Below are 27,527 nucleotides of genomic sequence, written 5' to 3' on the forward strand. Positions count from 1 at the left end.
AGGGATGTCTTTCTCTTTTGACTTTTCTACCAGTATTGGGCAAGTCCGAGAAGATTCACTAGACGCCAAATGTTTCAAGTATTCAGAATGAGTGGCAATCGTCTCAACTATAAATTCATTTTGATCAACGGTGTAGTCTATGGGCTCAGGACCACCATTCTCATCAACTACGTTTCCACACTCATCTTCATATAAAGGTATTGTGCTCATGTTAGTTTATAAAGATTGAAAAAAGAAAAAAAAAAAAAAAAACACCCGCAAAAGAAGCGCCTGCGATTTATATTTTTCGTATGCCAAGAAACCCCTTGCGGTATAATTTCAAAGCAAGTGACATGATTTCGTTTAAATATGATATTTTACTGATGGTCCAAATGAGCACAAAAATAAAATAATAAAATAAACGTCCGCCCGGACCCGTTCAATCCGTTTGGAAGTGAGTGTTAGCGAAAAGACCCCCTATGGGTATAAGAGTAAAAAATGTAAAAGGAAATTAATGAGTAGGGTTATCGATGAAGAGTTAAATGAATTGCTTTAACGTGACATGATTTCTAAAAATACGACATTCATTTCTGAATACGCGAAATTGATTCTGATTGACTTGCGACTTTAAATTCAATTGTCCAGCAACATCAATTTTAATTGGCTGCGACATTGCTTGTTGGATTCACTGTATAAAGTAGCAATAAATGACTTGCTTGCCAAAAGACAACTCTTTTATTTCTCTTAATGTTTTAGATGCATATTTTAATGTTAGTTATACATATGAACGCGCCTACAATTTAATGTCTGCATAAATATCTTCACTGTATCTTCACTTGTATGCATCTGTTGTCATTATTATCTCTTAGTAAAAGTTCAAGAATAACCCTTTTATGCACTGTCAAATGTCCTTGTTTGAATCTAGCGTATTAAAAATAAAAAAAAATGTCGGCCAATAGAAATACAAATGGGGTTTCTTAATAACAAAAGACCAAAAGCGGCAAAAGATGATACGGAATACCACACACGGATCCCAGGACAATTACACCCATTTTACCATTGACCCAATTTAACAACTTATGTTACACAGTTCTCATTGTCAATGGTAGCACGGGGCAAAGGGAAAAAAGGGGGGAGGGGGGAAGCCAAAAATTTTTTGCACCCTTTTCTTTTTTTACTGCTTTTTTCCGCTTTATTCACACATGGAATTACCACAGGTCGAATTCATTTCTAAAGGTCAAGACGGCCTCTTGAACACACTCGAGTCCAACCAATCAAACTATGACGGCCTTGTGGTCATTTTCACTGAAAAGAAGGCACTTGCTGATCTTTTACCTGTTGCTCAAAAGTATATGGATCTCGACAGTACGTTTGGTGATTCTGTTCAGTTACTTGTAACGCACGACGGAAAACCTGCCGAACGTATCGTTGTATCTCCTACTGGCACTATCTATAACGATTTTGACGACGTCCGACGCTTCAAGGGTATGTTTTTGCCTTTTTCTTCATCCGCTTAATTTGGTACAATAGATGCTGCTTATGCTGCTGGTATCAAGGCTCTCAAGGCAGGCATGCGACGACCTCTTGTCTGTTTTGCTGATGAACCTAGCTCTTCCTTGGCCTGGTCCTTTGATGCAGACCAAGACGATTACCAACATTTTGCCGCTGTAGCCTTGATGGGTCTGTTCGAATCCACGTTTGAACCTGTGGATGTCCGTCAACATGCTGCTCGCACTCAGGCAACCATCAGAACATTTGAATCTCTTGGATTTGTGGCTGATGTGGATGCTGAAACAGTCAAAACCATCAAGGCCTGTGAAATGGGCCGTCGTGTGGCAAAGGATATTGGTAACCCGGACCCAGAGATCATGTCACCCATCCATATCACAGAGTACATTCAAGAGCAATTCAAGGATGTAGACAATATCAAGCTGACAATCATTGACGATGTCGATGTCATCAAGAAGGAATATCCTTTGGCTCATGCTGTCACTCGTGCTTCCTTGGCTGTGCCTCGTCATCATCCTCGCTTTATTCTCTTCGAATACTCTTCTCCTGATCAATCTCAAGTGAAAGAAAAGTAATATTGAAGATGTTATTGGGATCCTAAGACTAATGGTTGTTGTAGTCTTTATTTTGTAGGTAAAGGTGTAACATATGACACAGGTGGAGCTGATATCAAGTGCAGTGGACATATGAGAGACATGTCTCGCGATAAATGTGGTGCTGCTGCCGTTGCTGGATTCTTTAAGACAGTCTCTTTGTTGGCTCCTACCAAGGTCAATGTGACAGGTGGCCTTGCTTTAGTGAGAAACTCGGTTGGCCCTGATATGTACGTGAGCGATGAAATCATTGTTGCTCGCAGTGGCAAACGAGGTAAACAAAAAAAGAAAAGAAAAGAAAAAAGAGAAAAAGGAGAAACTGATTATTTTCATAGTCATGGTTGGTAACACAGATGCTGAAGGCCGTATGGTGATGACAGATTTGCTGTGCCAGTTTAAGGAAAAAGTCCTTGAGCACAAACAAGCCAATACCCCCTCGTCTGCCGCACCTTCTTTCCTTTTCACCTGTGCCACACTTACTGGCCATGCTATTCGTGCCTATGGTGGTTATGGTATCACGCTTGACAACGGATTTGCTCGTAAGCACAAGATTAGTAAGCGAATCTATAACGCGGGACATGTCCTGGGCGATCCTTTTGAAATCTCCACCTTACGTCGTGAAGATGTCGAGTGTGTCAAGGGAGGTCGATCCAGTGAAGACCTCGTGTCTGCAAACGACTTGGCTAGCACAATGACTAACCGCGGCCATCAGTACCCTGCTGGTTTCATGTTGCAGGCTTCTGGATTAGATCAGTACGGGTTAGATAACAGAGAATTGTCTATAGGTTACACTCATTTGGACGTTGCTGGCTCTGCAGAACTCCTTGCCGGCGAGGGCTGGAGTATACCTCGTGTTACTGGCTCTCCTGTCGCAGCACTTACTGGTGCTTTCCTTTTCTAAAACTTTTTGTGAATATTGCAAATAAACCCTCTTTTTATTGTCCAAAGTATTTTTTATGCTCAGGAACAGGGGTTAATAGTGTGTCCTCTTCGATAGCCTTGACCAAGTTATCAAGAACCAATTTTTCCATCTTGTACTGGCTTTCGTTGGTATAGGTGCCAATATGGGGCAGCAAGACACAGCGGGGGTGAGACAATAGGCCAGGATGAACGACAGGTTCGTTCTCAAAGACGTCAAGTCCAGCCGAAAGGACCTGACCACGCTCAAGTGCTCCGACGAGAGCTGCTTCATTAATGATTTTACCTCTTGCTGTATTGACAATGATCACACCTCGCTTCATCAAGGCAAACTCTCGATAATTGAGCAAATGTGTTGTCTCGGCTGTATGTGGGCAATTGACAGAGATAATATCAGACGTCTTTAGCAGTGTTTCAAAGTCAACATAGACTAAGTTATATTTTTCTTCCACTAAAAAAGGGAAAGAATAAGATATCCTGTCAGATTCCTTTCGAATCGTTTACCTTCTTTGGGTAATTGATGACGATTATAGTATTGTATCTTCTTCAGGTCAAACCCAGACATGCGTTTAGCCAGAGTTCTACCAATACCTCCTGCTCCGATAATACCGAGCACCTTATCTTGTACATCTGTTCCCATGAGTAATCCACTTCTGAACCTTCCAGCACGCAAGTTATCACTAGCAGCAATCAAGTTACGACAGCACGCCAAGATTAAGGAAACAGCAATATCTGCCGTTCCATCATCTACGGCCATAGGTGTATGCGATACTCGGATCTGACGCTGGTCACAAGCGTGCACATCAATCGTGTCGTAACCAGCACCACAGTAAACGATATACTTTAATCCTTTGGGCAGCTGTGAAACAAGGTCTGCATCAAATGGGCCCACAACAGACATTGACTCGGGCGAACGATAGATAATTGACACGTCTTTGTATTTGTCTGCACAGTCCTGAATAAACTCTTGGCGAGATCGAGAGGTGTAGTACTTAATCGGGTACTTTTTTTGAAGTTGCTCAAAGATATCCGTTGCGAACTCGATACAGCCGACAATCAATACTTGAACCATGAGAAAAGGAAGAAAAAAAAAGTAAAGAGGTTAACTATTTTAAATTCCCGTTTTTATACCATCCCTTTTCCCGCCAGTCATGCATAAAAATTCTTCCGTAATTGTTTATTATTCTAAACCATTCCTTTTGCAGTACGAGGATAAATCTTTAGATCAAACCTGTCAAACTCATAGCAACTAAGCGCATCAAACCCAACATCATATACAATAAGTGACCACTCAAAGAATGCATAGATGGTATAGGCTTAAATGGAACCATTAACACACACATACAGTCTGTTCATTTTTTTCTCTATTTTTTTATATCTTACCTCCAGGTACTTGATGTACCTTGTGTTGAATAAAGAAGTAGACCATAGGCACCAACGTTCCAAAGAACGCAATGACCAACAGACGACGTCGCTTGAGCCCTACTGGATCTTGTGAAGCTGTAGCCAGGACACTCAGCATCCAAGGCAGAGTACAGAGCACATAGATAACCATGGCCACATCGTGCGTTGAATGGTCATCTGTAGATGTGATATAGACCCATCCACCACAAGACACGGTCCTGATAAGACCAACAATAAGTAAAAACCTGTTCTGGCTCAGCAGGTACCATAAAAAGACAAGAGCTAGTCGTGGACCCGAAGTAAGCGCGATAAATATCTGAAAGATGGCTCGTGCTGGGTATCTATCACCTGTTGTCGCGCTCACACTTGGAATCCATTCCTAATGCTTTTTTTAAAAAAAATGTAGGGTTCACAGTGAATGAAAACTTACGTCAGGATATCCAAAGTATTCGTTTTGTACAATCTTTTCGTAATGCGTGTAGCAGCCTACAATGAGTGCTAGAGCGAATGCGACTGAAAAAAAAATAGAAAAAAAACATAAGTTGAAGGGAGAGAGAGGATGATTAGGGAAGGTTGCATATTTCTTTACTATAAGCACAGGTTGTATGTGAATAAGCAATGTATTTAGCTGAAATCTATAAATACAGTCAACACTTTTTTTGTTTTACTTTTTGAAAAAAAACTATGACCTGAACTCCAGATAAAGTCATGTATAAAAAAGGAAAGGATAAAAAAAGAGAGAGAAAAGGTGCCTTTTTTCTCTTTCTCTTTCTCTCTCTCTTTCGATTCGCTTCAAACAATTTGCCGATACCCGAACACCGGTATTTTAATTCTATGGTGATCACTATACATTATCTTATTTACATTAACTGTAATCATATATGTGCTGTGTGTATATCTGTAGACATATATGGACAGAAAGTGAAGAAAAAAAACAAAGATGATTACAAAGTATAAAAAGCTTATGCCAAGGAAAATAACCTGTGTGTGTGTGTTCACGCTGAGCTGTCATTGTGACTGTCTGTGACTCTTATCTCCCCATCATTTCTATTAATGCACAATAGGACTTAAGGATTATTAAATGGGTTGAAATTGATTTTATTGGATTTGCAGGAGTCAAAAAAAGGGAGGGAGAGAAAGGGAGAGAGAAATGGAAGTGAATTGAGTTTTACTCCTTGTATTAAAATACAACAAATTATTACTGTAGTAAAAATCTCCAAGGCATTGTTTGTAAGACTAAATGATACTCTATAAATAAACAGTAGTCATTTGCTCTCTCTCTCTTTTTCTCTTGAAGCAGCTGTTCCCTTTCCGTCCCCTTTTTATGCAAAACAATGCAGAATAAATGCAGAAAATTGAAAAGCTTTTGTTGATTAAAATGAAAACATTAGGCTGAACACAAAAGAGTGCTTTACCCATTATTAGTCATCATCAAACACACTATGGCAACCAAGAGATATAATGCCTATGAGTTAAACTAAAACTTATGCATATACATGAGACCCTTTTTTACTTTAGATGGTAATAATTCACCAAAAAAAATGATTCGATATTTCAATGCCACGGATAAATCGATTGATCCGAGTTATCTCCAAGATGATTTGTTTAAGGTTAAGGGCCAATGAGTATTTAACCCATGAATACAACCAATAGATCTACTTGTTATGGATAACAAGTTCTGACTTTAAATACAAGATGATCTCTTCATCTTCTTTCCCTTTTTTTCTTTCTTTTTTTTTTTATTATTATTTTAAACCATGACACTGACAATGCGTCCATTAGAAGACTATGACATCTCTCCTGTCACTGGTTTTCTACCATCGAAACCTCCATTAAAGCGTCTGACAAATGAATACTTTGCCCCTTGGGAGAACATGATGGACAACTTTAACGGCTTATTATTGGCTGGAAGATTGCGTGAAAAGATACACGAGGTACAATGAAAAGATGACAGCTTGACGAGAAAACTAACCTTATTATAGTTGCCTCTACTTGATGCCAATAGATTAGGATCTATAGAAGAATATAGACGTGCATTTCTCATTCTCTGTCTTTTGTCTCACGCCTATGTTTGGGGAAAGCTTGAGCTTGCATCAGAGGTACACAGGATCAAGAAAAATGGAAATAATATTGTAATAATCTAATGTATTTTTCTCACGGTAGACACTTCCATCACAACTGGCTGTCCCATGGACAAAAATTGCTGACCATCTGGGTTTGTGTCCTGTCGTATGTCATGCTGCAGTAGCATTATGGAACTATCGTTTACTTGATGAGGATGGCCCAATTGACTTAAGGTAACCTTGAATTTTATAGATTATTTTTATTTTTTCAACTAACAGATGATCCGTAGTAACCTGGCAATCATGGGCACTTATTCTGGTTCTCTCGATGAAGCATGGTTCTACCTTGTGACAACCTCTATAGAAAGTGCAGGCGCACCCTGTGTATCTCAAATCATGGCAGCCATCGATAATATCCAAGACGGCAATTATACTGGCCTTAAAGCCAATCTTGAAACGATCCGTGATTCTATTGCTGAAATGACACAAGTTCTCACGCGCATGTACGAAAAATGTGATCCTTATGTCTTTTATTGGAAAATCCGACCTTACCTAGCAGGCTGGGAAAATATGGCCGAAGCAGGGTTACCTCTTGGTTTGATATATGAAGGGGTTGATCTGTGGTCAGAACAAACGGATGAGTACGCCGACATGTCACATCTTGATAGTGCACAACGCTTATTGCGCCAGTACAGACGGTACGCTGGTGGAAGTGCTGCGCAAAGTAGCTTGATTGCTGCTCTTGATGTAGCCTTTGGTGTTGAGCACCATCGTACTGGAGAGAAGCCAACAGTGATCAAGCCCTCGGAGCTGCCTGCCGACCGATATACCAAATTACCTGCACCCAATCCTGCAGACGAACTGAATGGCTCGGCAGAAACACCACGTACACCTCCACAGTTCAAGCGAACGAACCACAATGCCTTCTTGAGAGCCATGCGCAAGTACATGCCAAGATCTCATCGTGAATTTTTAGAAGACCTAGAGGTCGCTGCCAACATCCGTCCGTTCATGCTTCAACTCGAGGAACAACATAGACAAGGCACAATTACAGAAGAAGAGATTGAATTGGTCGAGGTGTATAATCAATGTCTACACCAGCTCAAACTGTTCCGTGACAAACACGTTCAAATCGTCACTCTCTACATCGTCAACCAGGCACGTAAGGGCCCTAATATTCCTCATGGTGGATTCGCCATTCAACAAAAGAAGACAGAAAAGACGCATTCATCACAACACAACGACCTTTATCCACAAACACAACTCGAGACAGCACCTGGTATCAAGAAGGACTCTAAAACCGAAAAAGTCACTCAGATGTTTCCTCAACTGGGACTTGCTCGTACCATAGGCTCTGATTCCAAAGTGGTCCGTGGTACGGGCGGAACAAACGTAATGCCGTTCTTGAAGCAATCTCGGGATGAAACGAATGATATGAAGATTCAGTTGAAAGAAGCTTCAACAAAAGAAGCCTCGAAACAATCTTGGTCAGAATGGTTTCTTGGCCGATAAACCAAAAATATATTTTCTCCTTATTTATTAAATTTATTTACATTATGTGTATGTGCATTATCCAAAATGATAAGAGACTGTATGTTGATTTGTATTCACTTCATCTAATGCTGCTGCCATCTTTCTAATGTTACTGTTGCTAGCCATAGAGCTTAATTCTATTTTGGATATTTCGTCCAGATATGGATCAGGTCCTCTCTGCTGAGCCTGCTCATTTAGCATAATTTTGAGTTTTGTGTACTTGCCAACATCGTGTCTAGAGTTGGTGGCAATGTACAAGTCTAATATTTGTTGCGTCACATCTATTCAAAGTCAATCTCCACGAACTACATATATATCCATTCGTTACCTTCAATATCATCCATACGTGACAGAAAGTACTGGTCCCATGGCCTATCTTTAATCAACTTTTCGATTGTGTCGTCTTGATCCTTTAAAAAGAGGGTTGCCAAATAAACACATCCGGCTGCAATGGTGTGTGGAGGGTATTCGATACAAAGAGACGTTTTATAACTATGAAAAATGAGTCACCCTTCTTTTTGAACATGTTCTTATTACCTGTCCACTGCAATCTCATAAGCTTTTTCTGCCAACTGTTTATCTTTTAAAGAAGGTTCCATCTCTATATTTTTATAAATATCTTTTCTCCTTTGAATTGTGATTTATTTACCTTTTAACCATTTTGTAAACTTGATCACATACTCGTACGGATGCCGTAATTGAAAATTAAAGCACGCTGTTTCCAATACCAACTTCTCATAGCTGATAATCCTCCTCTTACGATCCTCAGCAATCTATATTTATAAATATAGAATGTCAATAAAATGTAATGTATGTTTATATGCCTTTACTTACATGCTCTGGATCCAATTCCTTGCTGTCTGGGTATTTAACACTGTGAACAGCTACAAAGATATCTTTTAATTTTTTAATTGTTTCTTCTATTTTTGAGGCTACAAATAGACATGTCACGCTGATATCCTTGTTTTTATTTTCAGTTAATACAGTATCATCTAAATTCTCTTCTTTTCTTACTTGTGGCGAGTAGTCTTTGATGGAATAATAGAGATAGAATCGATGATATAGAGCTTGCGATGTACTAATAGTCTTTTGTGGGCTAAAGTGTATATAAAGTTAATTATTTCTGTTCATGTATTTGCTTATTTGGTGTTTACAATCCGAGTTTTCTTCCAACGTCTTGCATAAATTTACAGCTAGAGTATCGAGCCGTTGTTTCTTTAGATGCCAGTGGTCCAAGCTTCTTTACACTATTTAGTGTTGCAATCTGTTTCTTGGTGTAATAAGGTCGATAATATCGTTTAAATGATGAACCTGTGGTAATGGCTGCAGAGATGTTTGTTGGTGTCGACGGTGATTTTTCTGCCATTGGACTAGAAAAATAGAGAGCGAAAAAGAGAAAGAGAAAAGAAAAAAAAAAATGGGCAAAAAAGGGCAAGAGTGGAGATTTGGACTGCTCTTTTCGTAATTATACATTGACATTTATAATGCCGAAGCGTATATGGTGTTAATACAATCATACATATACTTGGTCAATAAATGGAAGGCGATGGAGATGATAAATAGACTGATGCCAATATGAGATAGAAGCGTAGTAAACTATTTCTTTTTTAGAATAAGAAACATAGAATTAAATATAGAAAGAGCCCCTACGTCGCAATTAATGCGTAAAGAGCATTCAAACTGATTGCATGGTTTCCTACTAGACACAACCTATGACTAAAAAATAGATCAAATCCACAAGATAATCAATCAGTCCTGAGCACTTATATTCTAGCAATGTACTGTATCACAAAGAGGACAAATCTCGTGTACTCAAATATGCTGCTTGATTTATTTTGCGCAACACCTTTTTCTTTCTTTTCTATCTTTCAAGCGAGAAATGGATACTTACATTATGAACAAGGAACATCAGAAGGCCCTAGCAGTTTCTGGAATAGTCTTGGCCCTTACCGTCTATTTGGTCAAACGAGTATCAGATAAAAAGAACAAGGAATACAGAGAGATACCTTATCCAGCTGGATCAACTAATTGGCCTATATTCGGTAATCATCTATTTTTCACTTGAAAGCTGTATCTCTTTTTCTTACATCTTTGATATTAGGTCATATGCTATCTCTTGGTAGTGTCCCAGCCATGCAGTTCAAAAAATGGCATGAGGAAACAGGGCCGATATACAAAGTTCGTATGGGTAAGCAAACATGGGTTATGATTAGTGACCCTTATCTGGCACACGAGATTTTTGTCAAGAACGGCGCCAACACATCTTCAAGGCCCTACCACAGGTTCAATTGTGATATTTATGCAAGGAACAGAAGGTATCGCTATTGAGAAAAAAAATGAGATATCCATGATACTAAGCCACAGCATACATAGAGGCGTTGTGTTCACGCAGTACACTCCTGAATGGAAGAACAACAGAAAGATGGGTAATGTGTATTCTATACTTTAAAAAACCTTCATCCTCATTTACCTCTCTCTTTGTATATAAGCTGCATCACTTCTTGCCCCAGCGTCAGTGGACAAATTTAGTGGCTTAATAGAGTACGAATTTGATTGCTTGATGGATCGATTGAAACAAGTGGCCAATGAAGGAGTGGCTATCAATCCCTTCAGAGAGCTACAGCTCACTGCGCTGAATATCGTCTTGACCGTGCTCGTGGGTACTCGTTATGATCATATAGATAATCCACTTGTATCTGAGCTCAATAAGCTCATTGATGAAGGTATGGTATATGCTGGTGCAGCTGGTGATTTGAGATCGCTCGTTCCTAGCCTAGCATGGATTGGTACCCTCTTGGGATTAGACAAGAAGATGACGCATTTTATCAAACAAAGATGTGACCCTTTCTATGGCAAGCTCATTCAAGGCGCGCTTGAGCGAGATGCTGATTCTCTTGCGAAATCATTAAACAAGATGAAGGAAGAAGGACTGATTAGCGGAGACGATATGCATGTGCTTATAAGTAATATTCCTTACTGTCTATACTTTCTGTGACTTATACTTTTATTATGTAGCTGATCTCATTGCTGCCGGATCAGATACAGTCTCTGTCACCCTTTACTGGACCTTGGCCACTCTTGCCTTTCAGCCTAATGTTCAGGCCAAGATCATACAAGAGCTCGACTCTTGGAAGGCCGACCATGTACCTGGAGCTATTCCCAATTTTCATCAAGACCGCGAAGCGTTCCCATACACTATCTGCGTGCAAAAGGAAATGATCAGATACCGTCCGGCCACGAGTTACGGGATCCCTCATGTGGCATCGGAGGATATCGTGGCTGGTGGTTACCTTATACCCAAGGACGCCGTTCTTATTAGTACCATGGGCGCCATGCACATGAATGAAAGCATTTACGAGAACGCTCACACTTTCAACCCTGAACGATTCAAAAACAATACAAGCAGAATGTCAGCATCGGCTAATACCAAGGTTGATGATCGAGATATTTTTGCATTTGGATGGGGAAGACGTATGTGCCTTGGCATCCATTTGGTAAGTTTCTCCATTGTATCATAATGTATGCGTATTGATTTTGTCTTTGTATAGGCCGAGTTGGAGTTGTTTAGCTTTTATGTTCGATTCTTTTCCGAATTTACCGTCGAGCCCGAGCTTGATGCTCAAGGTAATCCTGTGCCGATTAATATCGAAGGATTTGTGGATGAAGGGGTTGTCAACAAGCCACTTCCGTACAAGGTTCGCTTTGTGCCTAGATCATAAACACACTTTTATCCTTCACATGATTTATAATAAAGCAAGATACTCCAACTTTTTCTTTCTTTCTTTTTTGATCCGTTCGAGCATATCTATCTAAGAGTGAGGTTATTTTTTACATCAAGCTGAGCCCCTCGTCATCGGAAAAAGGAGAGAATAAGGTACATACACTTTAGCATGATATGTACCTCGGTTATCACAAATTAGCCACATCTCCAAGCCTGATGCAACGTGTACCACGTCCTCATTTTTCCGAATTTGTAATGATAAAGCGAAATAAGATACACTTTATGATAGGCCTCGAGCCTTGATCTATATGGCTTTAAATTCATTGGGTCCCTATATTTTTGTTAAAGTAATACATGAAATTAAGCCCTTATGCAAGGGGGGCTTTTCTTGAACCTTTAGCTATTGTTTAAACATGTGAAAAGGACAGCTTTATTAGTTTTGACATCCCACTCTTTTAACCAACTTGTCCACAAAACAAATAATCTTAACAGCATCCACCGCTCTCCTTCTTTTGTTGTGAGTTCTCCTCACGAGAAGATAAGCCTCGGACACTGGGAGGTCTTAACTGAATACGTTCGCCAGCCGTGGGCTGTTGGTTGGCGGTATCTGCAGCTTGGTTGGTCTTTTTGGGTAAATTAGAATAGATTGTATCAAAGACGGTAGCGAAGGCCTTGTCGACGTTGGTGGCATCCAAAGCAGATGTTTCAATAAATAAGAACCCTTCCTGCTCGGCTAATGCTCCACCATCCTCTGTAGGAACCTGTCGACTGGACTCGCTCAGATCGACCTTGTTACCCACAAGCATGATCACAATGTTTGGGTCTGCATGGTCTCTTAATTCCTTGAGCCAATGTTGAACATTCTGAAAAGAGGATTGACGAGTGATGTCTATTGATGAAGGGTTCAGTAACGTATTCATAAAATATCTGCCTTTTTTTACCGTAAACTAAGAGTGCGCCAACTGCACCACGATAATAACTACATATATATATATAAAGTTAGCGGGGCCTTTTCATTGCCACGAACAAGTAACTTACGCTCCCGTAATAGCTCTGTATCTTTCTTGTCCGCTTGTATCCCAAATTTGAGCCTTGACAGTATGATTATCTACAACCATATGAACATCATACTTATCTCGGTGTTTTCCCTTTTATAGAATGATTACCTATTTCTAAGTTTTTAGTTGCAAACTCAACGCCAATAGTACTCTTTGATTCCAAGTTGAATTCGTTTGTCTAATGAACGAGATGAGTTTCCAAGATTAGAAAATAAACTTGAGTTCATTCTCTATATTTACCGTAAATCTAGACAATAGGTTAGATTTACCAACACCTGAATCACCAATGAGAACTAATTTGAAGAGGTAATCGTATTCATCATCCATCTTGTTTATAAGAAATAGAAAAGAAAAGCTTAAAAAAGAGAGAGGGCTGAGAATATAGTCTATTTGTCACATTTGAATATTTATTGCTCCGCGCGTTTTCACTAAAAAAAGGCAAGTGAGATAGGGCGCACATTAAATATCATAACAATAAAGAGAAGGGAAAAAATGACGAGTTTTTTTTCTGGAGTGTCAAGAGATGGTGTATTAGAGAACGTGACTACAAACGGCGTGAAGGAAATAATCAAATCTGGTGAGTTTATTAAAAAGACTCTTTCCCCCTTTTTTTATATCACTGACAACAAGTTTGCTTGTTACTGCTGTAGGTTGCAACAGCAAAGCAGTAATTTCTTGTTTAACAACAAACAAACAATATAAAAGTGCATTGACTATAGCTTATAAAGAGACTGAACACACATACAAGACCTATTAAAGAAAGTGCCACTGGATTGCTTTTATAATAATTCATTGTGTGATTTGCTAGATTTCTCTAGCCACAAAACAAAATAAAGAAAAAAAAGAAAAAAAATAGACTAATCTTATTGTACTTACTTGTATTACAGTTGCTATGGCCAATTGCAAGCATAACTAACCTGTCAATAGATTGAACAAAGAGAATATAAATCAATATCTCTCTAGAGGCTCCAGCGTTTACATTACCATAAATTTCATGAAATAGGATCTTTAGGAATTAACAGTTAGTTCGTTTATAATCATCGAATTATTTACTGGTACCATTCTTTTGTTACCAGTATAAATGAGATATTTTCGTTATGAAGCTACTATGCTGATCTAAAAGACGAGGCATGCGGTTAATCTATTATATTCTTGACAAAGCATAATGATCACAAATTATACTATAAAAAACCGCTGCAGGACTTTTAGTACCAAATCGACATAATTAGTAAAAGCGATCGAGTGAACACCAAGTTTCCCTCCCCCTGTCTGTGTGTATTCTTTTGATTATTACATTCAATCTGTTTATGCCTCGAACAATAGTCATTCATCAGCTGATATGTAACCCTCACATTATAATGCATTCACTATTATTATTATACTTTTTCCAATGATCTACGTTTTACTTTACCGCTCTTCCAAATGCTTCTGTCATACTACGGAAAAAGTTTTAAAGAAAAAAAAAAAAAAAACTTGCAATTAGCCAAGTCGATTTGTAAATTTGTCTTCTAGAACTCTGATATTTGTAAAGAATTGTATCAATTGATTACTGAATAAGTTCATTGTTGTATCAATTCTTTTGTTCGTTGCAAATCATCAATAGTTTCACGAAAGAAGGAGGAGTAAGGGGAAGGGATGTTCTCCTTCTATTCTTTCTTTACAAGATCATTAAAAAGTCCAGATGATTTTCCATTCTTTTTGTGACATGCTCAATTTAATAAAACAATAAGAATTGCCACGTTTTTTGTGTATAACACGTTGATATGAAATGTGTTTGACATTTAACATATAAAATAAGGGGATTAACTTTTAAAACCATTCATTCACGTGGTATAGCAAGTCAAAAGAAGTGAGCGTACCTCTGTGAAAAAAAAGGGGAGAGATTACGCTACCCAGACCGAAAGAGTAGCATACAACAACAATAGCCGTTGTCATGACAAAAATAAAGTATCCATGGTTTTTTATGCCTTTATTTTATTCTTTTTATGTACTTGGAAACAAATGGAATTGAATCTCAGTTACAGCATGTGTTTCTTTTATAGACACTATTTTAAACATGCAACACAAAGTGGATAAAAATGGGGAGGGGGTGTTTAGTTTCTAATACAAAATAAAAAAAGTTTTTCTCTTTCTTTCTCTTTTTCTTTTTTCTCTTTCATGATTTTATTTTCATAGAACTCTTTTTTTTTCATATTAATAAAATGATTCATATTCACAGCAACAACAATAATAATATTAATTCTAAAACTAATAATCAGCATCATCATCATGCAGCAGCAAGAGCAGCATCAGCAGCAGCAGCAACAGCAGTCAAGATTGGTAAGCATATCCTTGCTGTAGCCAAAGACCAAGAAAAGAACGTAAGTATATATTGTTTGTGTATCATGATTGTATATATAACTCTTATTTACAGAGACTATCGGATCAAAAGCGCTCATCAGTTGTGCCGAAGCAGCAATTACGTAAATCTAGATCATTAACAACAGAAAAAACAAGTTTGATTACTGTTGATATGACCTTGAAAAGAAGATCAACAGGTTGTATTCGCAGGTCTTCATTCTATTCTACTAAATCAAGTGAAACGAATAATACTGTAATAAAGGTATTTATATACAAATAACAAGCATACGCACACACAATTAAACTTTATTCTTAAAGGAAGTTTGGCGTCCTCCTGGATATTATGAAATTCCCAATGTCTTTGGCCCAGATTGTTTCCTGAAACCAGAACCCAACCCCAAAAAGACATTTACGCTTCGTGAATATCCAGATAAGCCGATTACCAACAAACCTTGGTACCCTGTTGGACCCACAACAGAAATTCCCCAACTACCTCCCTTGATTCGTTCAGAAAATGAATTTGAAAGAAAAGTACGTAAAGCATTACCCAAAATTCCAGTTTCGACACTTGATCCAAAGAACAAATACACCGGATTTAAGGAAGTAGGCACAGGGTAAATAGATATAGGTGAATTGTAAAATCTTTTATTGAACTTTATATAGTGTTAATGGTGCCGTTGTCCGTGCCACTCACAAGTACAAAAAAAATCTTCACTTGGCCATCAAACGATGCAGATTAGACCCCGACCGTGAATATAAAGCAGCCATTATCAGAGAACTGCGCATCATGTCATCAGGTCATTCCAATCTTATTCGGCTTCGTGAAGTCACCTTGTGGAGAGACGATGTCTGGATGGCTATGGATCTCATGCGATGCTCTGTTTTTGCCGTTCTTTGTCAGAGAGGCATTCCTGAGGAGCACACAATTCACATCGCTTGTGAGGCACTCAAGGGATTGAACTATCTTCATTCTAAGGGATTCATTCACCGTGATATCAAGTGTGAAAACCTTTTGCTCGGTTGGAATGGCGAAGTAAAACTAGGTAAGTTAACATGAAACGATAAACTAGTTTTGCAGGGTGATAACCCAAATGATTTTACCAAATAGCTGATTTTGGTTTGGCGACTCGTACAACCAGACGTAATCGTGACCGATTGGGTACAAGCAAATGGATGGCTCCCGAGGTAATTCGGGAGCAGTATTATAGTGAAAAGATTGACATGTGGTCACTTGGTATAACCATTATCGAAATGATGGATAGAGTGCCTCCTCACTACTTGATCAAGGACGAAATGGAACTCTTTAGCGTCATTCTTCATGAACCTAGTCCTACCTTTACCTATAGTTACCCTACAATGTACATGCGCGGATTGGTTGCTTGGTTACTAGATGAACAACCTGCTACAAGACCCAGTGCAAAGGATGTCCTTTCTGTAAGTTTCTAATGATGTTAACTTGTATAGCAATACTAATGTATGTATAGGAAATTGAGGCTCATGTTCAAAGTAGACTCTTGAAGTGTTCTACTTCAAATGAACTTGCCAGATTCGTTAATCACGTTTTACCCTAAACTTATACCCTCCCCCTCTCTCCTCCCTTTCAACAACAGCTCATATGACCCTCTCTCTCTAAAAGTTTTATGTGGAAATCATTATTTTAAATACGTTCAAAAAATAGTCTATGTTTGTAAATCTATGAAAAAAAAAAAAAAGACAAAAATATGTTTTATGTTTCTTTATATTATTTTATTCAATAAACCATTTTTTTTCACATAAAAATACTATAGTTCTGCTACATAATTTCCTATTGTTTGTCATGTTTAGAATAAGAATGAAACACTGTGACAAAAAGGGAATGTTACCTGGAAAGACTCCCGTGATGCCGTTCAAGCGACCCGTCCACCAATCATTCGTGTCCGCAGTACGTTGTACTAGTTCAATACGATCATCTTTTTTAAAACTGAGATCACCTTCCGCCTGTGCAGTGTAATCATACAAGGCAACGACGAATCGTTTCTTTTCTGGTTGCTCCACTCTGAACGAGGATGCCTCTGTGTAAGCTGGTGGCGGTGACTGTTGTGCCATGTATGGACTACCGGCCTCCTCTTGTTTGCGGAGTGCTGCACGTTCCTGCAAGGACAGTTTCGAATTATTAACACCGCCTGATGCCGCTAACCAAGCCTTGCCGCCTGATTTAAGCAAGTCCAAATTTTCCATCTCCGCACGTGCGTCCCTGATCTGGGCTCGTCGGCTGAACCCATCTTGGATGCCCATCATGTGCGTTGAGAATGCCTCCAGATTCTGGTTAAGTAACTCATAGCAACGAGCATAAATCATGCCATAGATACGGGCCTGCATGTTGTACAAGTTTTCAAATACCGGTTGAATCAGCGAGACCTTGAGTTGAAAGAATCGGGGTAATTCTCGTTTCAACAGGTCGTTTAGATAATTATAATCTTGTGTGGCTACATCAAGCTGTGATTGAATCTGTAGAAAAAGGTCACAATGTGCTCCTGCTGTCACAGCTTTATTTTTTTTACCTTGAATATCTGCTTTTCTTCACTAAAGCTTCTTTCTGTTTTGGTGTTTAGTTTTTGTAAAGACAATCGATGTCGATCATAATCAATCAATTTGTGGTTGCGTTTTGTAATTGTCTTTTGAATCATTTTGATAATCTCATTCAGTTCCATGATTGGTCTCACTATATCTCGATCTAATACGTCCTATAATGACAGACCGTTAGCATAACCCTTGTTTTTCACTTTCTCCCACTATTTATATCTCATCCAAACACTCACTTTACCAATTCGGGTAATACTTCATCTCGACAATAGGCCATAGCTGCTTCTGCATCATTGACAGCTTGTAATTGCTGTGCAGGTGTTTGTTGAAACCTCTTTTGAACCATACCTTGAGGCACTTCAATTCCCAGATTGTTATCAAAAATCGTACTCAAGTATTGTGCCATTGCAGTTTGATGTGTCAACAAGGCTAGGAAAAGAAAATGTCAACACACATGCACAAACAAACCCTCAAGAGCGCGTGTGCGTGAAAGATCTCTTGTTTACCTGCAATATTATCTCGAAAGATACGAGCATCTTTAGAGAATACTTCAACCACTTTAGCAAATTCATTAAATTGTTTCTCGAGTATAATGAACTCAGGATCCTTTGTTGCTAATATAAAGAAATGCTTAGCATTTTTCATTTGTGTATGTATGCTGACACTAATACCTTCACTCTTTTTTGACAATATTTGATAAGGTAATCTATTCACTGCTTTTTGTAAACCCTATTGAACTCTAAGCCACTTTACACTTTTTTAATTCTATAAGCTTACCTTCCAACTCATAGTTTAAATAAGAATAAAAGAAAAGAAAATTATAAATGCCGTCATAATCACCTAAATAATTTCGGTTTTAAACTTTTTCCGATCAAAAATGGAAATAAGCCAAGCAAATACATAATGATGTCAATAGAAGATGCATTTTTAGATAGAATGATCAGTATCTCTTTTTAAGGAATCCTTGTATGATGAGTTTTTCACTTTTACCAACATTTTGGTATCATCCTTTTATTGACAGTCATTCTCCATACTTTTTTGATTTGATAAAACATACGCAAACAAACAAAGGTTCACACTCTATTGTCAAAAGCAAAAGGATACTCTGAGCATCAGACCAAAGATTGGAAGATAACTGCTTCTTCTTATTTCTTTGTAGCAAATAAGAGAGCATAGCATACAGGCATTAACATATCATAAATTCAAATCAACAGCTAAATTGGAGAAAGAGCGAGAACGGGCTTTAAAATAAGAGCCAGCGAAGGCAAGGGGGTGTAAAGGGACTTCTTTTTATATTTTTTCTCTCTTTTCCCAATCATGTTCACTCGACCACTTGCCTGTCGCCTTCATTCTCTTCGCACCTACGCCACTAAACGAAAAGTTATTAAAGAAAACAAAGATGCCATCGAACTTCAAGAAGCCTTCCGCATCCTAAAGGCTCTGGAAGTCGGTAACCCTAACCACCAGATCGAAGCTCACGTTCAATGTAAAATCGAAAAATCAACACCTCTTATTCGTGGATCACTTGTGCTTCCCAAGAGTATCAAGCAAGAACCAACTGTGCTTGTGTTTGCGACGGGAAAGAAGGCTGAGGAAGCCAAAGCAGCCGGCGCTCAAATTGTTGGTGGTGAGGAACTGATTGAACAAATCAAGGCCGGTGAACTCAAGTTTGATAAATGTATTGCTACACCTCAAATGTTTCCTGCTGTGACAAAGATTGCTAAAATTCTCGGCCCAAAGAATCTTATGCCAACCGTCAAGAAAGGTAGATCAAGAAATGGTTTTTTTTTTTTGAAGACAAGTAATAACGTGCTGTATGTCAATAGGAACTGTCACAGACGATGTAGCTAATGTTGTACGCATGTCAAAGAGTTTGTTTGATTTCAAAGCAGATAAACACGGCGTTTTGCATACAGGTAAATCAGCAAAAAGATGTTCAATATTCAACATACCTAATGTTCTGTAGGAATCGGCAAAGTGCATTTCCAATCAAATGATCTTGAAGGTATGCATATATTATATTATTCTATATATAAAAAGCTAATATTTTTATAGCCAACTTAAAAGCTATTCTGGAAGAATTAAGAACATTTGGAAAAGCCAACAACTTAAAAGGTGAGTCATGAATAAGGTTGACATATTGCATTGTAACTCATATTGCTATGATACACAGCTATTATTCAAAACGTTGTTGTATCTTCCACACGTGGACCTGGTATTGCTGTTGTTGGTGGATCAAGTCTTTAAATAAAAATATACACAATTTAGAATACTGTATACATATATGCATCTTTTATTAAACAAAATGGGAGAAATGATTTGCCTATTTTACACATGTCAATGATAATGGAGGGAGGGGGGGTATTTATAAACGAAGAAGGTAGAAAATACACCATGCAACAAGAATCCAATTTGGAAGGTAGAATAAGGTCTGCTGGATATGCTCAGCATAAGGAGAATATACTTTATCGATCTCCTCTACTTCACTGTCCGTCTTATAACTTTGTTCCTCCCAGAAAGAGTTTTCACGAGAATGTCCATGTTCAGTGGTATCGCTCGTATTACCGTCCTCAACCAGGTCAGGACAAGAGTATTTTTCGATGGGTTGGTATATTGTAAATGCCGGTAACGGACAGTATGTACATGCTTCTTGTATGGATATAAATAATTGTGGTGATACTTTAGGTTTGGTATATATAGCTTGCTCTGCCTGGTGTTCTTCCTGAGTGTTTGCCAGGGGGCTTGTCTGTTGTTCTGCCAAAAGGGTTGTCATAGATTGTGTCTGTTGCTCTGTCTGAGAATTAGCTCGTGTGTTTTCTTGGGAATCTGCCTGAGTGTCTGTTTGAATATTGACTTGTGCGTCTGTCTGAGTGCTTGCCTGAGACTTTTCCTGTGAGTCTGCTTGGACATTTGCCTGTTGTTCTAGTTGTTGTTCTAATTTTTGTTCCTTTTCATGTCCTTTTTGCTGCTCTTTTTGCTTTTTTTGTTGCTGTTGCTGTTGCTTTTGCTGTTGTTGAATAATACTTTGCGTGATAATTTCCTTGGATTTGTTAATGTCTTCTGGGTGCACAGAAAGAAATAATGTTTCTAATGCGCGTTGCACTTGCGGTTGATCAACGCCTGCTTTGTGAAAGGCAGCCATAAGATGTTGTACGCTTGTAGTTGATTTTTCATGCAGCTTTTTATTGAGCAATTCAATCTGTGCCTCACGCTTTGCTAAAATCTCTGCCTTTTGAGAATTTATACTTTCAAGCACTTGAACTGTGCTCTCCAATTGATCAATCATTTCCGTTTTTCTCTGCATTTCTCTTGTATGTGCTTCGCACTTGGCCGCGAATCCTTCTTCACAACGACGAGCAACCTCTTCAATAGTACAATCTTTTGGAACAAAGGAAGCTATCTGGAAGCTATCACGCTAGAGATAGAATGATACGTCAAGATGTGCTTTAGAAATGATTATAAATGGAAATTTACCTCTTCATCCTTGTTCGTTCCCTTAGAACTGGTTAAAATTAAGCTCAATAAGTTCTCTAATCTAAATAACAAAGGAATGAGATAAGAAAGATAAACAATGTGGCTTTGTATACCTCTTTTTCGTTTCTGTTTCAAGCTAACAAAAAATAAGGTTAGTTTCAACTTTTCCTTTCAAAGGGCTTATATAAGCAAACATACATCGTTTTTCTCTTGCATTCGTGTTTGAAGTTCAGCAATTGTACGTAAATATTTTTGCAGCTCTGAATGCTCACCGATCTGTCACATTATTATGAATATTTCAAACAGATTTCATTGTATATTTTCGTGTACCTTGGTCATTTTAGCATCTGTCTTTATCAATTTGGCTCTTTGGGCAAACTTTAATGTGTTCATGGATTCATCTTTAGAGGAGAATGTCGGGTTGATAGTGCAGATAACTGAAATTCTTGCATTTCCAGATAATGCAGTCTGAAGAATACGCGTCAATTTTGAATCTCTGAAAGGGATATGCATAGGTCTATTGTGAAGAAAGAATGAGTATAATGCAGCATAAAAAAAATATAAAGACTTACGGTGAATCACTTGTTAATTTCGATATAACATTGCCCAAAGTTAGCAAACTCTTGTTGATGTATGCACCTTCTTTTCTTCGCTCTACATCGCTTGTTACTTTTTCAGAACCGGCCAAATCAATCAAGTTCTAGATAAATTGTTGTGAGTGATAAAGGATGACAACATACAAGTTGATCCTTACCAATTGAGAAAAACGGACGATATTGGTCTTGCTTCCAATTGACTTTGGTCTACTCTCAATCATCAGTTGAAAAATAGTGTGGGATCGACTGCTACGTTCATTGTAGTCGGTGGCGCTAATGTGTCGATTGCCTTCACCCTTTTTGATACAGTTGATCACGTCTTGTGAGGTTTTGACTATTTCTTCTTTCAAGTTACGAACATAGTTTCCTTTCTATTAACATCAAAACGATTAGTAAAGGGAATCAAAATCTTATAGAATAATGTACCTTTCTGTCTTCTACAATTTCTGGATTGCTATCTACATCTGACAGCAAATCCTTGATGCGTTCATTATATATTTCCATATAAGAAACACGGAGCAGATATTCTCTTCCGGATGTATCCTATGAACAAAAATGCGTTTAAGTAAACATGTGGTAGACTTGTTGATTATTTACTTCTTCAATATACGAAAATACTTCTTCAACCGCACGAGGAATCACACCGGGCTCTTTTTCGGTACCTGAAGGGCAGGAGAGGTTAGTATTCTGTGTTGCTAAATATTTAGAGTCCGAATTTACCCATCTATAATAAACACAATATGTCATGAGGTAATAAAGATAAAATGAAAGGAGTTATTATTATGGTTCTTGTAATCATCTGTGTACTATATTACCATCGTCTATTTTATAAGTCATTTTTAGTTAGATTATTTAAATAAAAAGAATATGCATCCTTACATAAGTTTTACCACTGGCGGTTTGTCCGTATGCAAACACAGTGCCTTAAATTTAAGAAAATTTAACATTCTGCTGCATGCAAAATAAAGAGTAATTTACCATTATAACCCATCATAGTTGATCTATTCAGACATTAGTAAACTGTGGTCTATTTTAAAGGATGACTATCTGCTTACCTAACCAGATCCTGAATGCCTGCCTTATAAACTTGCTCGTTGCCTTCACCCATCATGACATTATCTATGAAAGAAAAGCATAAATATACAGCTGAATATATCAGGTTCTATTTCATCATTTTACCAAACTGAAATGACCGGGCTGTAGATGTTATTCGAGCAAGTTCAATCGTTCCCTGTCGAGTATCAATAATCCAGCAAGGCTCTTCTTCGAGCTCTTTCTTGGACTTTGGTCTACATCGAACCATGACCTGTACATTTTCTTTTATTGATGTACTCTTGTTGGAAAAAGAAGTCTTTAAAGAGGCAGAACTACTGCTCGGTGTTGGTAGTTCTGTAGGCGTTCTAGGCGGAGTAGGTATAGTTAAATCGGCCATGTTGAGTAAGAAAACCGAAAAAAAAAGAAAAGAAGAAGGGAAGAATTAAGAAGACTGGGTTTATTTTATCGGCTATTGAATTTATGATTACCTTGGATCGACAGTAAGTTGTAAATGGGGACATGAATTCATGTGATAGATGAAACATAATGTGCCAATTCCTATTTGTAAGAGATCAAGTGAGGGGTGTATTTACTCCTTGTATAAGTCATAGGCGTAGATGGAACTGGTTTTGGTATTATTACATTTGCTATTATTATACCATTATTTGTTTATTTATTCGACTGCACTCAACTGTATACAGACATCAAATCACCCCATAGACGTTCCACTATGATAGGCTTTTTATTTGGCCAAGGACTCTAGCCTAAACAAATTGCCAAGACGAGGACAAGCTTCTACTTTTTTAATATAACAACAGTGGTGTGTTTGATGCACCTCCTTAATACAGTCGAGCCTCTAAAAGAAAACACAAGAAAAGAGTCTGCTTCGATTCAAGACTGTCTCCTTAGCTGCCTATTTATTTTAGTCTATCAGCGGTTCACAGTTACGTCAAAGTGTGATACGAGCCTCGTTAATTTTCTTTAATACAACATTTAAATGAGTGATCAGCGAGCAGTAAGGGAGAAACATACTGATTTCAAGGTCGTAAACCAGGTATGGTATTGGCATTAGATATACATTGAACAACACTTTGCTACTTCGCATTTTGCGGGATTTAGCTTGTTTAAACTTTGTATTTTCTTAACAGCCGGTTAAAAGCACCCGTTTTCTTTTTTTTTTTTTTTTTTCTTTCCTTCGCTCGCATAGTACAACAAAAAAGGAAGTACTTCACATTAAAAGGAGGGAGCTTCGGATATTAATGTGCTTACTTTGCCTTTGGAAGTAAGATGCACACGACTCTATTGAGCCTTACTGGTCTGTTTGTTTATTTGTTTGTTTAACCTAGTGTTATGAACTCATTAGTCATATCTGACGGTTATCAATGCAAGTGATCTAGCGAATGCTTATTTGATATGGACTACTAGTGATTGTAACAAAAGTTGAAAGAAGTATAGCTTGTCCTTGAAAACACAAAAGGTGGCTAGAACACATTTGTTTAATGTACATAAAATCTATATTTATTTTATTTTTATTATTTCCTCTTGCTAAATGGTACAGAAAATGCGGAAAGTAGCAAACGGCCGTCTGTATTTGTATAAGCCGTGGTATTAAAAATTACATCGAACCCAGTCATCTTTGGATACACATCAAATGAACCTTCGATTTCAGGGAATAAGGCAAGTGCTGAAGGTGGAAAACCAAGGGCAATATTACCATTACCGTCACCGGCCGTAATGGACAAACCTGGCCATTCTTTAAGACGTGGAAGCACAATTTCGATCAATTTATCCATGAATTGATACATTTCCTCTCCCTTTAATGTCACTTTAACACCTATAGGCATGCCCTCACTATAAAAAGGCCATGATTAATTTTCGATTTGAACATACACAATCTCTCTTTCTCTTACCGTAATTTCCAATTAGCTACTGATTTCTTGGCATAGACAACTTCTGGTCGACAACCGGTGATGCTTTGGAAAGCCATCAATGCACTTAATAGATTACTTTTGTTGTGAATCGATTCTTTGACCATGGCATGAAGTGTGATTTTGTCCAACTTGGGAATGATTTGACCGTTCTTTAAGGGTTGAATGGGTTTGACTGGCTTACCACCCTTTCGAGTACGGTGAACATATTCTGTGGGTTCCTTTGTTGGTTCAGGGCCTTCTTGTTGTAAAATGTGTTGAATTTTAGCTTCAATGTCGAGATATTTAGAAGTAGAAGGTGCAACACGACTGTGATCGTAGCCCAAGACCATGAGGTCTTCGGCAACAGTGCTATCATAGTATTCCTTTAATCGGTTCAAGCCATGTGAAGAGGCAGGTGTGGCAGTTGTACTGAATGAGCGGAAGAGCTGAGGTTGTCTATATACTCGTCTTAGTAATGAAGCCATCGTTCCTCTCTTGAAGAGAAAAAATTAGGATGCCAGGGTTCTTTTGACACTTTTTTTTTATCTCTCCGTCAAGGCTTGGCCAATCAAGATTCGGGACTGCTGAACCTAAATTGACCTGAAAACCATAAACGATACAACACCCGACAAAATGAACAAGTGTGTGATTATACAACAACGAACTGCTACGGTAAAGTTTTTGACTGATATATCGCGTTATACCTACACCTCCGAGAGCTTTGAGCGAAAGAACAGTACATGATATACGGTGCATGCTTCTACTGTCTTCTCTTATTGAAGTGCAATGACAAGTCGACCTTATTTTTATCCAATGAATAATGCGCTATAGTCGAGATATTTGCGATCGATGCTACAACCTTCCTTTGACGTTCATTTTTGTGCCTCATTGGTTCTGTCAAAGGTACTATTACAGAAATCCAAACTATCTATCACATGAAGCATACAAGTGGCTATCCCTTGGACTAGAGAAGCGCTAGTACAAAGTGTATAAAGAAGCCCTGAAGGGAATTATAGGCATGAGATCTAATATGACATCAAACTTGTAAAGCTCCAGTGTAAATGAAAGCAAGCATAAGTCTTTGAGAGACTGTTTGTAGGATATCCAAGGCATTGACGTGGTTTTCTACCAAATGCCCAGCTCAGTCATTCATTTTCGGTAAAGAAGTGTGCAACTACAGAAAGCTCTTTAGAAGAAAAAGAATTAAAGAAATATAAAATGAATAAAACTGCTTATACGATCTAATCAGGAGCAGACATATGGTAAGGATCAATACATCGATTTGCTTTTTTACTGGCTGATCTGAGCCAACCGAAAAGCTGATATAGTCATTCTTAATGAGAAAGTAACATTACGCATATCTCTTTTAAAGCATTAAATAATACAAGTATTTATATCTTTTGACTGGAACAATACCGTCAAGTACAAAGGGACATCAGGTCAAAAAAATAGAGGCATGAATGCGAAAAAGACAAATGTGGCTTGTATCCAAAATTAAGGGGGGAAAACGCGTGTATTTTGAAAAATAGATAAACGAATGTGGTGTAGATACATAAAATGAAATAATTGTCTAATTATATGATTTATACACTTTTACAGGCAGATCTTGTACTTGGGCGCTTTCTTGTCACAAAAGTTTCTGTCAGTGTCAATTGAGAATGAGATCGCTTTGAGTTCTTCTTTTGTGGTTGTGATGGCTTCTTGACTGTCTTTTTCTTGGCGTTGCTCTTCTTTGGCGCTGACTCATCTTGATTGGCGGCTGCTAAGGCGCGTCTGAGGCGTGTCTTTGCTGCTTTCATTGTGCTTTCATCCTCAAACTTGGTTTGTGTCATTCTTACCCAATCGTCTGTATCACCCAAGACTTCATAATCGAATACACTATCCCATTCTTTGGTGGGTGCTGTACGGTTAACAAAGACAACTTTTCCTGATTTATTAGTATGGATGAGACGAGCGGCCTGTTTGATGAATTTTTTCAAGGCTGGTATTTTCAATGACGTGCCCATGACAATCAGCAGATCGGGCTTCCTTTTTAAGTCTGCAGTTTGAACCTTGCCGATCTCTTCACTATCTGGATGATCTTCATTGTAAAGCACGATATTGGGTCGCAATGTGCCAAGCGTGAGTTGTCGTTTACCTAATCTGACACGTTCACTATCATTCATCTCACACTGTGGGCATACAGGTGGATCGCCTCTTCGGAACTGATCTTCATAGTCTACAGTGAACTCATAGGATGCAGGACAAAGCGTGCATTTTACTTTATCCATTGATCCATGTAATCGTACGACGGACAATTTTAAAGAGTCCTCTAGACAATCAATATTTTGTGTATAACATCGCATCAATTGGCCGGATTCTTGTAAGCCGTGAATAAAGGAGTGTGTAGGGGTTGGCATGGCTGCATCAATTGTCTTTTTCAATTCGGCCATAAAGGTGTAAAAGCACTGTGTCTGCTCTTTGCTCTTAAACAGAGTGGCATCAAATAAGTCTTTGCCTTTTAAAATAATATCTGGATGCTTCTTCTTTACAAGGTTGTAGAGACCATCAGAAGATCGAAAATCCTACAATAGAGATATTATGAATAAAAAATTTTTTTTCTTGATGTAGGCCGTACGGGAATGCCACCATTACAAGAGATGCCTGCACCCGTGATGACTAAAACTCTTTTGCTCATCTGTATACAAGCTGCAAGTTCTGTCACAAGGGGATCTATGACTTCTGACGGTTCTGAAATGACAATCTTCACTTTCATCGCGAGGGCTATAAAGTTGTATTCAATATATGTAGAAATATGAAATACACAAAAGGGAAAAAAGTGAACTCTGTCTC

General features: G+C 38.2%; 15 protein-coding genes across 15 annotated transcripts; 6 read left to right on the forward strand and 9 right to left on the reverse strand.

Moving 5' to 3' along the window:
• Nucleotides 1-1,331: 1,331 nt before the first annotated feature.
• RHIMIDRAFT_206049 (Zn-dependent exopeptidase) lies at nucleotides 1,332-2,982 on the forward strand (the record flags this gene model as incomplete). Its single annotated transcript, XM_023606874.1, has 4 exons — nucleotides 1,332-1,464; nucleotides 1,510-2,059; nucleotides 2,108-2,355; nucleotides 2,417-2,982. 4 exons carry the CDS (start codon nucleotides 1,332-1,334, stop codon nucleotides 2,980-2,982), a joined length of 1,497 nt encoding a protein of 498 aa, XP_023463807.1.
• A 34-nt stretch (nucleotides 2,983-3,016) lies between these two features.
• On the reverse strand, nucleotides 3,017-4,071 carry RHIMIDRAFT_205983 (putative hydroxyisocaproate dehydrogenase; the record flags this gene model as incomplete). Its single annotated transcript, XM_023606872.1, has 2 exons — nucleotides 3,017-3,444; nucleotides 3,504-4,071. The coding sequence occupies 2 exons, from the start codon at nucleotides 4,069-4,071 to the stop codon at nucleotides 3,017-3,019; spliced, it is 996 nt and encodes a 331-aa protein (XP_023463808.1).
• A 113-nt stretch (nucleotides 4,072-4,184) lies between these two features.
• On the reverse strand, nucleotides 4,185-5,450 carry RHIMIDRAFT_299543 (fgf receptor activating protein; the record flags this gene model as incomplete). Its single annotated transcript, XM_023614326.1, has 5 exons — nucleotides 5,093-5,450; nucleotides 4,993-5,038; nucleotides 4,834-4,916; nucleotides 4,383-4,782; nucleotides 4,185-4,315 (listed from the first exon to the last, which is right to left on the reverse strand). The coding sequence occupies exons 1-5, from the start codon at nucleotides 5,111-5,113 to the stop codon at nucleotides 4,185-4,187; spliced, it is 681 nt and encodes a 226-aa protein (XP_023463809.1). The 5' UTR covers nucleotides 5,114-5,450.
• Nucleotides 5,451-6,160: 710 nt separating this feature from the next.
• RHIMIDRAFT_245767 (Indoleamine 2,3-dioxygenase) lies at nucleotides 6,161-7,978 on the forward strand (the record flags this gene model as incomplete). Its single annotated transcript, XM_023610242.1, has 4 exons — nucleotides 6,161-6,337; nucleotides 6,386-6,502; nucleotides 6,567-6,700; nucleotides 6,757-7,978. The coding sequence occupies 4 exons, from the start codon at nucleotides 6,161-6,163 to the stop codon at nucleotides 7,976-7,978; spliced, it is 1,650 nt and encodes a 549-aa protein (XP_023463810.1).
• A 326-nt stretch (nucleotides 7,979-8,304) lies between these two features.
• Nucleotides 8,305-9,365, reverse strand: RHIMIDRAFT_205963 (cyclin-like protein; the record flags this gene model as incomplete). The annotated part of the gene is made up of 6 exons (XM_023606869.1): nucleotides 8,305-8,491; nucleotides 8,537-8,579; nucleotides 8,649-8,772; nucleotides 8,834-8,959; nucleotides 9,014-9,095; nucleotides 9,154-9,365. 6 exons carry the CDS (start codon nucleotides 9,363-9,365, stop codon nucleotides 8,305-8,307), a joined length of 774 nt encoding a protein of 257 aa, XP_023463811.1.
• Nucleotides 9,366-9,893: 528 nt separating this feature from the next.
• RHIMIDRAFT_240214 (cytochrome P450) lies at nucleotides 9,894-11,718 on the forward strand (the record flags this gene model as incomplete). Its single annotated transcript, XM_023609330.1, has 6 exons — nucleotides 9,894-10,041; nucleotides 10,101-10,314; nucleotides 10,373-10,425; nucleotides 10,489-10,962; nucleotides 11,015-11,493; nucleotides 11,548-11,718. The coding sequence occupies 6 exons, from the start codon at nucleotides 9,894-9,896 to the stop codon at nucleotides 11,716-11,718; spliced, it is 1,539 nt and encodes a 512-aa protein (XP_023463812.1).
• A 487-nt stretch (nucleotides 11,719-12,205) lies between these two features.
• Nucleotides 12,206-13,105, reverse strand: RHIMIDRAFT_245770 (ras-domain-containing protein; the record flags this gene model as incomplete). Its single annotated transcript, XM_023610243.1, has 5 exons — nucleotides 12,206-12,609; nucleotides 12,662-12,699; nucleotides 12,759-12,828; nucleotides 12,887-12,956; nucleotides 13,019-13,105. The coding sequence occupies 5 exons, from the start codon at nucleotides 13,103-13,105 to the stop codon at nucleotides 12,206-12,208; spliced, it is 669 nt and encodes a 222-aa protein (XP_023463813.1).
• Nucleotides 13,106-14,925: 1,820 nt separating this feature from the next.
• RHIMIDRAFT_42828 (uncharacterized protein) lies at nucleotides 14,926-15,678 on the forward strand. Its single transcript, XM_023615241.1, has 3 exons — nucleotides 14,926-15,138; nucleotides 15,192-15,380; nucleotides 15,441-15,678. The coding sequence occupies exons 1-3, from the start codon at nucleotides 14,980-14,982 to the stop codon at nucleotides 15,498-15,500; spliced, it is 408 nt and encodes a 135-aa protein (XP_023463814.1). The 5' UTR covers nucleotides 14,926-14,979; the 3' UTR covers nucleotides 15,501-15,678.
• A 227-nt stretch (nucleotides 15,679-15,905) lies between these two features.
• RHIMIDRAFT_205935 (kinase-like protein) lies at nucleotides 15,906-16,564 on the forward strand (the record flags this gene model as incomplete). The annotated part of the gene is made up of 2 exons (XM_023606864.1): nucleotides 15,906-16,161; nucleotides 16,227-16,564. 2 exons carry the CDS (start codon nucleotides 15,906-15,908, stop codon nucleotides 16,562-16,564), a joined length of 594 nt encoding a protein of 197 aa, XP_023463815.1.
• Nucleotides 16,565-16,899: 335 nt separating this feature from the next.
• Nucleotides 16,900-18,469, reverse strand: RHIMIDRAFT_240217 (BAR-domain-containing protein; the record flags this gene model as incomplete). The annotated part of the gene is made up of 7 exons (XM_023609331.1): nucleotides 16,900-16,922; nucleotides 16,981-17,605; nucleotides 17,659-17,841; nucleotides 17,922-18,109; nucleotides 18,187-18,294; nucleotides 18,352-18,409; nucleotides 18,458-18,469. The coding sequence occupies 7 exons, from the start codon at nucleotides 18,467-18,469 to the stop codon at nucleotides 16,900-16,902; spliced, it is 1,197 nt and encodes a 398-aa protein (XP_023463816.1).
• Nucleotides 18,470-18,997: 528 nt separating this feature from the next.
• On the forward strand, nucleotides 18,998-19,927 carry RHIMIDRAFT_240218 (ribosomal protein L1; the record flags this gene model as incomplete). Its single annotated transcript, XM_023609332.1, has 5 exons — nucleotides 18,998-19,445; nucleotides 19,507-19,596; nucleotides 19,647-19,685; nucleotides 19,736-19,795; nucleotides 19,854-19,927. 5 exons carry the CDS (start codon nucleotides 18,998-19,000, stop codon nucleotides 19,925-19,927), a joined length of 711 nt encoding a protein of 236 aa, XP_023463817.1.
• Nucleotides 19,901-21,337, reverse strand: RHIMIDRAFT_42852 (uncharacterized protein). The gene has a single exon (XM_023615242.1). The coding sequence runs from the start codon at nucleotides 20,982-20,984 to the stop codon at nucleotides 20,046-20,048; it is 939 nt and encodes a 312-aa protein (XP_023463818.1). The 5' UTR covers nucleotides 20,985-21,337; the 3' UTR covers nucleotides 19,901-20,045.
• Nucleotides 21,338-21,463: 126 nt separating this feature from the next.
• On the reverse strand, nucleotides 21,464-23,197 carry RHIMIDRAFT_299571 (kinesin-domain-containing protein; the record flags this gene model as incomplete). The annotated part of the gene is made up of 8 exons (XM_023614327.1): nucleotides 22,806-23,197; nucleotides 22,729-22,751; nucleotides 22,630-22,673; nucleotides 22,333-22,437; nucleotides 22,177-22,293; nucleotides 21,909-22,121; nucleotides 21,727-21,854; nucleotides 21,464-21,671 (listed from the first exon to the last, which is right to left on the reverse strand). Exons 1-8 carry the CDS (start codon nucleotides 22,859-22,861, stop codon nucleotides 21,464-21,466), a joined length of 894 nt encoding a protein of 297 aa, XP_023463819.1. The 5' UTR covers nucleotides 22,862-23,197.
• A 794-nt stretch (nucleotides 23,198-23,991) lies between these two features.
• RHIMIDRAFT_218197 (ribosomal protein L5) lies at nucleotides 23,992-25,214 on the reverse strand. Its single transcript, XM_023607349.1, has 2 exons — nucleotides 24,696-25,214; nucleotides 23,992-24,636 (listed from the first exon to the last, which is right to left on the reverse strand). The coding sequence occupies exons 1-2, from the start codon at nucleotides 25,178-25,180 to the stop codon at nucleotides 24,318-24,320; spliced, it is 804 nt and encodes a 267-aa protein (XP_023463820.1). The 5' UTR covers nucleotides 25,181-25,214; the 3' UTR covers nucleotides 23,992-24,317.
• Nucleotides 25,215-25,945: 731 nt separating this feature from the next.
• Nucleotides 25,946-27,505, reverse strand: RHIMIDRAFT_229470 (DHS-like NAD/FAD-binding domain-containing protein). Its single transcript, XM_023607640.1, has 2 exons — nucleotides 27,313-27,505; nucleotides 25,946-27,259 (listed from the first exon to the last, which is right to left on the reverse strand). Exons 1-2 carry the CDS (start codon nucleotides 27,448-27,450, stop codon nucleotides 26,279-26,281), a joined length of 1,119 nt encoding a protein of 372 aa, XP_023463821.1. The 5' UTR covers nucleotides 27,451-27,505; the 3' UTR covers nucleotides 25,946-26,278.
• Nucleotides 27,506-27,527: the final 22 nt, after the last annotated feature.

The sequence above is a fragment of the Rhizopus microsporus genome (assembly GCF_002708625.1).
Source record: "Rhizopus microsporus ATCC 52813 unplaced genomic scaffold scaffold_15, whole genome shotgun sequence".
In the NCBI taxonomy this organism is placed as follows: Eukaryota; Fungi; Mucoromycota; class Mucoromycetes; order Mucorales; family Rhizopodaceae; genus Rhizopus; species Rhizopus microsporus.